The 10,709-nt window shown below is 33.3% G+C and overlaps 1 protein-coding gene across 1 annotated transcript in view; it reads right to left on the reverse strand.

Annotated features, from left to right (window-relative positions):
* Positions 1-4,989: 4,989 nt before the first annotated feature.
* Positions 4,990-10,709, reverse strand: part of LOC114479590 (collagen alpha-1(XVIII) chain-like) — a 50,096-nt gene continuing 44,376 nt past the window's right edge. The window contains exon 33 of the mRNA XM_028473343.1: positions 4,990-5,212. Coding sequence (XP_028329144.1) covers positions 4,990-5,212 — 223 coding nt within the window. The remainder of the gene's footprint in view (positions 5,213-10,709) is intronic.

Raw genomic sequence — 10,709 nt, forward strand, 5'->3', positions numbered from 1 at the left:
GTTGGCACTCCTCTTTACAAGCCTCCACAGCTTCTGGAGAGACTGTTTTCAGGTGATCTTGTCCACCAAACAGATGAGGAATGGTGTACAGAAGAAGTGGACGTCCACTTGGTGCCACTGCATTTCTGCTGTGACGGATGATGTGGCTGTTCCACAGATGTGAAACTTCTTGCAGCTCCTCCTGTAGAAGAAATAGTTTTTACTTGTTATTTACAATCTGTTTGTGGCTTGTACAATTTCTCAAATAAAAGAGATACTTAGGGGATAAATACTTAGGGGAGAGGACATACCCTGTAGTCTGAAAGTGTCAATAAAAATTACATTCACAAATAAGCAAAAAATGTAAAATCTCTCTCCTTTAGAAAATAATTTTTGAGGTTCAATGTTATGTTCATAAGCTATTTCCAGCAGGTTTATGTCAAATTATGTTGGTGGGGCGGCCTGGGGGTTGGGGTCGGTGACGTGGTGCCCTGGGTCCTTGGCTCCTTGGGGCTTTCTCGGGTGTATATGTGGGGGGCGGTTTTTACACATACATTTGTCATGGATGCACTGGCCTTGGGCTGTGGTATAACACTCATACTGGGCTCAACCATAGACACGTTGTTCCCAAATACCTGTTTTATGGAATTTCCACTCACTTCTTCCTCTGTTCACAGCCACCACCATTATTCCTAAGCCTCACACTGGTCACCAGACTGGCTTGATAACACAACATAATAAGCACAATATACACAACCACATCTCATTCTCACTTGAAAACAATCAACTCTCCCCTCTTCCCTGTTCCTTTCCCACTACCCCCACCCCCTCACCTTGGTGTAACACTGCCCTGTCTTTTTACATCCTCCCTTTAATAAAGTATTTCTTACCCTTCCTTAGGGAGGGCTGGTGATGGCCACAATTATGCAATAAAATAAATTCATTTATTTAATTGCAATAACAAAACATGCATTGCTGTTAAAAGATTGCACTTGTTGTAGTGTTGGAAAAAAAAAAGAAAGAAAAGAATGAAAAGAACAGTTGGATGGATTGCTTAATGCATCCCAGACTTACTCGTAAAAAAAGAGACACTACAGGAATCACTCACACATGCTGTCCCTGGAAGAAAAAGCCAAAAGTGGCTTGTGCAACTGGCATTTTCTATCAGCAAATTTGACCCAGAATTGTATTTCTAGTAAGACTGTTGAGTTAAAAATATCGATATTTATATTGTATATCACAATTTTGAGGATAAAATATTGAGATATTTTGGTCCATATCGCCCAGCACTACTTCTTACATTTACTAACACTTTCCCTCTGCCTCTCACACACATAATGCAGCATAATCATTCTTATACAGATAATGAGCATGATTGTTTTGATGTTCTAAGTATGACTGTTAACATACATACCTCAACAATCCTTAAACAAGTAAAGAGAACAAGCTGCTTATCCAAAAAGTCACCAGAGAAGCAGTCATTGTCTTTCAGTTTCTGGAAACGATTCATCCAGTGTTGAGCGTGGTGCGTCCTCAGAAAAGCCCACCAGCTTTCGATCCGCTGGTTGTGATTGCTGGATCCAGAGATGTAGCAGTTACTGGTGGAGCGATCAACACTCCACCGAAGGAATCGCTGCATCTCTGCCATGATGACATTTTCAGTCCCCAAATCTGCTCGGATTCTGGCAGGAGTCCCCATTCTCTCTTCAACTTCAGTTAAGAAATAGCCAGCGATGATTTTCGGATCACTGTTTGTTGAAAATGCATGAAGCCATATAATTTGTCTGGAAAAGCCATCAATTGCTCCATTTATACATATTCCAAATGGCTTCAGTTTATCGTACGAGTCAACATGCCAAAGAAAATTGGGTCCAGGGTTCACATACATGCGTCGCATCAGCCGTCTTCTTTGCCTCAGTTCCACACCACTGGGGTCAATAAATTTAAGCAGATGTCTCACTGTATTTTGGGTCACCACGTATCCAGCTTGAAGACACTTTAGGTGGTGAAACTTGTATCCATAAAGCCTACCGTGGTTCTCGAGTTGATCAATGAGGAACGCTGCTACCTCCAGAGGATCCGACTGGTTTTTCCTCCTGTACAGCCTCATACTTTGAAGCTTTCTCCTCAGTGTGCGCATACTAATAACAATATCGTCCACTGAGCGAAGCATCATGAGGATTTCTCCATGCCTCAGCCCAAGCATGAAGTAGAATTTGATCAAATCCTGCACATTCATCGTCTTCGTCTACGCTTCCGTATCTTCCTTATCAAAATCCACTTTCGAATTATATCATTATATTGTTCGTACAATATAGTTATATTGTTCGTACAATATAACTATATTGTTCGTACAATATAATATCATGTTTGTACAATATAATTATATTGTTCGTACAATATAATATCATGTTTGTACAATATAGTATATTGTTCGTACAATATAATTATATTGTTCGTACAATATAATATCATGTTTGTACAATATAGTATATTGTTCGTACAATATAAGTATATTGTTCGTACAATATAAGTATATTGTTCGTACAATATAGTATATTGTTCGTACAATATAAGTATATTGTTCGTACAATATAGTATATTGTTCGTACAATATAAGTATATTGTTCGTACAATATAAGTATATTGTTCGTACAATATAGTGATCAAAAATATATTTTCAACTGTGGCAGCTCTACGCTTCCGTAAGAATAAACCCAAACGTCACAAAACAACAATAATATAGAATTATATTTGTTCTGGGTTCATAAATGGAAACTTTAATGTGAAAGTCTTGCTACAGTATAAATTAATGATTTCAACACTAATGCTAAGACACTAACATTGCAGTGCAGATAAATGGGCTGGAAATTGAAGATCTTAAAAATAAAACATGTTCTACAATGACATGCACACACTAGTTGTGGCTCTTAATACATTTTACTGATTTATTCTTTTAATGTTGATTAATAATCATTACTGGAGATAAAGATGTTTATGAAGACATTAATTAAAATTTTTGGATTTAAACGAACAAAAATTATTTCCTTACAGATCTGGTATTTATTTACATGAACGAAATAAGCATGTACTTACTCAGTGTTGACTTTTATTAAAATCTATTAGAAACGTCTGTAAAATGGTTTTAAAACCAGCCAACAATCAGTATTTGTGTACAATTCCTTGATCTTCTGTGTTTGTAGGTGTTGAGTTTGAAAATGAAAAACATTTATGACAAAAACTGCAGGAAAACCTAAAGAGCACCAAAAAAAAAATACATTTGGCAAGTTATACTCTGTTTTCTACGGAAGCGGATTAGGACCAGATTTTATGGGGAAAATAATTTTGGACAAATCAAGCTGAAATGTCGAGAATAAAGAAGAAATATGTCAAGATTAAAGTTGAAAAATGAGATTGGCCATAGTCCGTTTCTGTAGATCTGACTTTAATAACAAACCTTCGACTATACGATATTGTATTTTGAGTTTATTTTCGAAATTTCGACGGTAATCTCGACATTTCCACTTTATTTTTTGATTTGCCCAAATTTTTTTTTTTCATCAAAATTGGCCCTGATCCTTTTCTGTAGTTTTCTACCGTAGTTTTTTTTTTTCTTTTAATATAAGTCTTTATTTCCCTACACTTCATTTGACATGACATGACATGTATAACATAATAAAAAGCTAGAGTATTCTACAGCTATGAGTCAAAGCTATGCTGCCAGTGAAGCTCACAGTTCTCTGAGCTGTTGACTTTACAGTGAAATGTATTGATGGATGCAGTGTGTGCATGTGAGCAGCTGGATTACAATAGAGTCATTCCATGGCATTACAACACATTTTTACCAATTGTTCCGTGAATATTCAATAGGAACACCGTACAGTTCGAGTTTGACCGGATGAATACTTTATGAGATATGGCCAATATCCTTATTTTTCTTTCATTTTCAGCTTCCAATATCTCAGGAACTACATCAATAGGAAACTGATGTTTGGTATAGTAATACAGCTCCATCTTCTCTCTCAGAATATACACAAAGTTTGTTTGGGGTTTGGGGCTGGAACATGTTCAGGCAACTTTGCATATGCCTCAGCTCCCTGTATTTTCATTGGCTTTGAGCTACGTACATAGACTGTTTAAATCACCAATGATTAGTCAGATATATGCATTGGTTCTAGGGTGACAGTCACTTGAAAACCAAAAAAAAAAAATATATATATATATATATATATATATATATATTTTTTTTTTTTTACTATTTTCATTGGCCCACAACTACATGTGGGAATGGAAGAAAAAATCTGATCTCTGTTTTAATCTATAGTATAAATATTCATTTATAGGATATGAAACAATTTTTCTTTAAGTGACTTATGAGGCCATTGTAACTTGCCTCTGTGTCTTAAAATCATTTATTGTTTTTCATCAGTAACGTAAAACAATATAACCATTGCAACAGAAAAACATTTATTTTTGAAAATCTATTTATTATGAACACATTTCTCATTTTATATGTTCTGAGAGAGTAGGTGGAACTGTATTACGATACCACATTTCTGTTTCCTATGTGATGTAGTTCCTGAGATGTGTGGAAGCTGAAAATAGAAGAAAAATAAAGACGCTAAATTGGTAAAATCTCAAAACGTGTTCATCCGATAAAACTAAAAATTTAAAGTGTGCATTAGTTCAGGTTTGGTTTATTCAGACGAGATTTTTTCAGGAACTGTTTATCTCCTGAAAAAACTTTGTCTGAATGAACCAAACCTCAACTTAAAATACTGCTAAAAAAGAAGACTCAATGAATCTCACTAGAACTTTTAAATGATGCCTCTTGAATAATTATGGAACAAATGGTATCGGCCATTTGTTGAAATGACCCCAATAAGGAATACAATAAGTCATTAATTGGTGTTCATTTGTCTGTTTCTGTCATCCATCCCATCCACAATTGTTTTGTCCGTGATATTAGTCAGTGTTTATGTGCCTGTGTGTGTGTGTGTGTGTGTTTTTTCAGGTCCTTCTTTGATGTGTGTTTCCAATGTAAGTGTTCTCGATACACAGCACTATGTAGTGGTTGGAGCAGGATCGGGCGTGTTGGCCCAGTAGACGACCGGTCTGCAGCAGAGCGGCCTGACCCGTTACAGCCATGTCGGCCGTCCTCCACGCCTCGCAGTAGTTGGTGGTGATCCGGATCCCCACCGAGCTGGAGCCGTGCCACACCAGCTTCTCCGGCCTGTGGGACAGGCACAGATTTAAAAAAAAGAAAAATGTGTTTAACAAGTACGGTAGGCTATATATTAAAATACTTCATATGTGCACGGAACAAAAATATAAACGCAACACTTTTGTGGACTTTCATTGAGGCCACCCTGAGGCACAAGTGTTGCGTTTTTATTTTGTGTTCTGTGTATATATACAAATATGTTATAAAAAACTTTATAACATCAAATGTTTGTTTGGATTTAATAACAGCTTCACGATAGTAACATTGAAAAGAAGGCAAAAAAATGTAAAACGCCTCAAAACGAAGGTAAGGCTGGGCATATAATCAGGCAAAAAAGTTTCAAACGCCTGAAATTAAAGGTAAGTCTTTACTGAGGCATAAATTTGGGCATAAAAAAAACCAAACATCTAAAAACGGAGGTAGGGCAATGTAAAATGCCTCAGGCATATTTTTCAAAAATTCAAATACATTTAGTTAAGGTTGTTTATTAGACCCTAAAAACTACTGCAAATATAATGCACATACTTAAACTGGGCTAAAAAGGCAGTAAGACACAAAAAATGACAAAAAACAAAAATCACCCAAAATAAAAAGTAAGGCTATAGCAAGGCATTTTTTTTCAAAAAAATTCCAAAAAAAATAAATTAGTTAGGACCATCATCAGACCCTAAAAACTACTGCAAATATAATGCACATACTTAAACTGGGCTAAAAAGGCAGTAAGACACAAAAAATGACAAAAAAATCACCCAAAATAAAAAGTAAGGCTATAGCAAGGCATTTTTTTCAAAAAAAATCCAAAAAAAAAAATTGAGTTAGGACCATCATCAGACCCTAAAAACTACTGCAAATATAATGCACATACTTAAACTGGGCTAAAAAGGCAGTAAGACACAGAAAATGACAAAAAACAAAAATCACCCAAAATAAAAAGTAAGGCTATAGCAAGGCATTTTTTTTCAAAAAAATTCCAAAAAAAATAAATTAGTTAGGACCATCATTAGACCCTAAAAACTACTGCAAATATAATGCACATACTTAAACTGGGCTAAAAAGGCAGTAAGACACAAAAAATGACAAAAAACAAAAATCACCCAAAATAAAAAGTAAGGCTATAGCAAGGCATTTTTTTCAAAAAAATTCCAAAAAAAAAAATTGAGTTAGGACCATCATCAGACCCTAAAAACTACTGCAAATATAATGCACATACTTAAACTGGGCTAAAAAGGCAGTAAGACACAAAAAATGACAAAAAACAAAAATCACCCAAAATAAAAAGTAAGGCTATAGCAAGGCATTTTTTTCAAAAAAAATCCAAAAAAACAAATTGAGTTAGGACCATCATCAGACCCTAAAAACTACTGCAAATATAATGCACATACTTAAACTGGGCTAAAAAGGCAGTAAGACACAAAAAATGACAAAAAACAAAAATCACCCAAATAAAAAGTAAGGCTATAGCAAGGCATTTTTTTCAAAAAAATTCCAAAAAAACAAATTGAGTTAGGACCATCATCAGACCCTAAAAACTACTGCAAATATAATGCACATACTTAAACTGGGCTAAAAAGGCAGTAAGACACAAAAAATGACAAAAAACAAAAATCACCCAAAATAAAAAGTAAGGCTATAGCAAGGCATTTTTTTCAAAAAAATTCCAAAAAAACAAATTGAGTTAGGACCATCATCAGACCCTAAAAACTGCTGCAAATATAATGCACATACTTAAACTGGGCTAAAAAGGCAGTAAGACACAAAAAATGACAAAAAACAAAAATCACCCAAAATAAAAAGTAAGGCTATAGCAAGTCATTTTTTTCAAAAAAATTCCAAAAAAAAAAATTGAGTTAGGACCATCATCAGACCCTAAAAACTACTGCAAATATAATGCACATACTTAAACTGGGCTAAAAAGGCAGTAAGACACAAAAAATGACAAAAAACAAAAAATCACCCAAAATAAAAAGTAAGGCTATAGCTAGGCATTTTTTTCAAAAAAATTCCAAAAAAAATAAATTAGTTAGGACCATCATCAGACCCTAAAAACTACTGCAAATATAATGCACATACTTAAACTGGGCTAAAAAGGCAGTAAGACACAAAAAATGACAAAAAACAAAAATCACCCAAAATAAAAAGTAAGGCTATAGCAAGGCATTTTTTTCAAAAGAATTCCAAAAAAAATAAATTAGTTAGGACCATCATCAGACCCTAAAAACTACTGCAAATATAATGCACATACTTAAACTGGGCTAAAAAGGCAGTAAGACACAAAAAATGACAAAAAAAAAAAAATCACCCAAAATAAAAAGTAAGGCTATAGCAAGGCATTTTTTTCAAAAAAATTCCAAAAAAAAAAAATTGAGTTAGGACCATCATCAGACCCTAAAAACTACTGCAAATATAATGCACATACTTAAACTGGGCTAAAAAGGCAGTAAGACACAAAAAATGACAAAAAACAAAAATCACCCAAAATAAAAAGTAAGGCTATAGCAAGGCATTTTTTTTTCAAAAAAATTCCAAAAAAAATAAATTAGTTAGGACCATCATCAGACCCTAAAAACTACTGCAAATATAATGCACATACTTAAACTGGGCTAAAAAGGCAGTAAGACACAAAAAATGACAAAAAAATCACCCAAAATAAAAAGTAAGGCTATAGCAAGGCATTTTTTTCAAAAAAAATTCCAAAAAAACAAATTGAGTTAGGACCATCATCAGACCCTAAAAACTACTGCAAATATAATGCACATACTTAAACTGGGCTAAAAAGGCAGTAAGACACAAAAAATGACAAAAAACAAAAATCACCCAAAATAAAAAGTAAGGCTATAGCAAGGCATTTTTTTCAAAAAAATTCCAAAAAAAAAATTGAGTTAGGACCATCATCAGACCCTAAAAACTACTGCAAATATAATGCACATACTTAAACTGGGCTAAAAAGGCTGTAAGACACAAAAAATGACAAAAAACTAAAATCACCCAAAATAAAAAGTAAGGCTATAGCAAGGCATTTTTTTCAAAAAAATTCCAAAAAAAATAAATTAGTTAGGACCATCATCAGACCCTAAAAACTACTGCAAATATAATGCACATACTTAAACTGGGCTAAAAAGGCAGTAAGACACAAAAAATGACAAAAACAAAAATCACCCAAAATAAAAAGTAAGGCTATAGCAAGGCATTTTTTTCAAAAAAATTCCAAAAAAAAAAATTGAGTTAGGACCACCATCAGACCCTAAAACTGCTGCAAATATAATGCACATACTTAAACTGGGCTAAAAGGCAGTAAGACACAAAAAATGACAAAAAACAAAAATCACCCAAATAAAAAGTAAGGCTATAGCAAGGCATTTTTTTCAAAAAAATTCCAAAAAAAAAAATTGAGTTAGGACCATCATCAGACCCTAAAAAACTACTGCAAATATAATGCACATACTTAAACTGGGCTAAAAAGGCAGTAAGACACAAAAAATGACAAAAAACAAAAATCACCCAAAATAAAAAGTAAGGCTATAGCTAGGCATTTTTTTTCAAAAAAATTCCAAAAAAAAATAAATTAGTTAGGACCATCATCAGACCCTAAAAACTACTGCAAATATAATGCACATACTTAAACTGGGCTAAAAAGGCAGTAAGACACAAAAAATGACAAAAAACAAAAATCACCCAAAATAAAAAGTAAGGCTATAGCAAGGCATTTTTTTCAAAAAAATTCCAAAAAAACAAATTGAGTTAGGACCACCATCAGACCCTAAAAACTGCTGCAAATATAATGCACATACTTAAACTGGGCTAAAAAGGCAGTAAGACACAAAAAATGACAAAAAACAAAAATCACCCAAAATAAAAAGTAAGGCTATAGCAAGGCATTTTTTTCAAAAAAATTCCAAAAAAAAAAATTGAGTTAGGACCATCATCAGACCCTAAAAACTACTGCAAATATAATGCACATACTTAAACTGGGCTAAAAAGGCAGTAAGACACAAAAATGACAAAAAACAAAAATCACCCAAAATAAAAAGTAAGGCTATAGCTAGGCATTTTTTTCAAAAAAATTCCAAAAAAAATAAATTAGTTAGGACCATCATCAGACCCTAAAAACTACTGCAAATATAATGCACATACTTAAACTGGGCTAAAAAGGCAGTAAGACACAAAAAATGACAAAAAACAAAAATCACCCAAAATAAAAGTAAGGCTATAGCAAGGCATTTTTTTCAAAAAAATTCCAAAAAACAAATTGAGTTAGGACCATCATCAGACCCTAAAAACTACTGCAAATATAATGCACATACTTAAACTGGGCTAAAAAGGCAGTAAGACACAAAAAATGACAAAAAACAAAATCACCCAAAATAAAAAGTAAGGCTATAGCAAGGCATTTTTTTCAAAAAAATTCCAAAAAAAAAAATTGAGTTAGGACCATCATCAGACCTAAAAACTACTGCAAATATAATGCACATACTTAAACTGGGCTAAAAAGGCAGTAAGACACAAAAAATGACAAAAAACAAAAATCACCCAAAATAAAAAGTAAGGCTATAGCAAGGCATTTTTTTCAAAAAAATTCCAAAAAAACAAATTGAGTTAGGACCACCATCAGACCCTAAAAACTGCTGCAAATATAATGCACATACTTAAACCTGGGCTAAAAAGGCAGTAAGACACAAAAAATGACAAAAAACAAAAATCACCCAAAATAAAAAGTAAGGCTATAGCAAGGCATTTTTTTCAAAAAAATTCCAAAAAAAAAATTGAGTTAGGACCATCATCAGACCCTAAAAACTACTGCAAATATAATGCACATACTTAAACTGGGCTAAAAAAGGCAGTAAGACACAAAAAATGACAAAAAACAAAAATCACCCAAAATAAAAGTAAGGCTATAGCTAAGGCATTTTTTCAAAAAAATTCCAAAAAAAAAAAATTAGTTAGGACCATCATCAGACCCTAAAAACTACTGCAAATATAATGCACATACTTAAACTGGGCTAAAAAGGCAGTAAGACACAAAAAATGACAAAAAACAAAAATCACCCCAAATAAAAAGTAAGGCTATAGCAAAGGCATTTTTTTCAAAAAAATTCCAAAAAAACAAATTGAGTTAGGACCATCATCAGACCCTAAAAACTGCTGCAAATATAATGCACATACTTAAACTGGGCTAAAAAGGCAGTAAGACACAAAAAATGACAAAAAACAAAATCATCCAAAATAAAAAGTAAGGCTATAGCAAGTCATTTTTTTCAAAAAAATTCCAAAAAAAAAAATTGAGTTAGGACCATCATCAGACCCTAAAAACTACTGCAAATATAATGCACATACTTAAACTGGGCTAAAAGGCAGTAAGACACAAAAAATGACAAAACAAAAATCACCCAAAATAAAAGTAGGGGCTATAGGCTAGGGCATTGGTTTTTCAAAAAAAATTCCAAAAAAAATAAAATTAGTTAGGACCATCCATCATGACCCTAAAAACTACTTGGCAAATATAATGCAC

This window comes from Gouania willdenowi, chromosome 17 (genome assembly GCF_900634775.1).
Source record: "Gouania willdenowi chromosome 17, fGouWil2.1, whole genome shotgun sequence".
NCBI lineage: Eukaryota > Metazoa > Chordata > Actinopteri > Blenniiformes > Gobiesocidae > Gouania > Gouania willdenowi.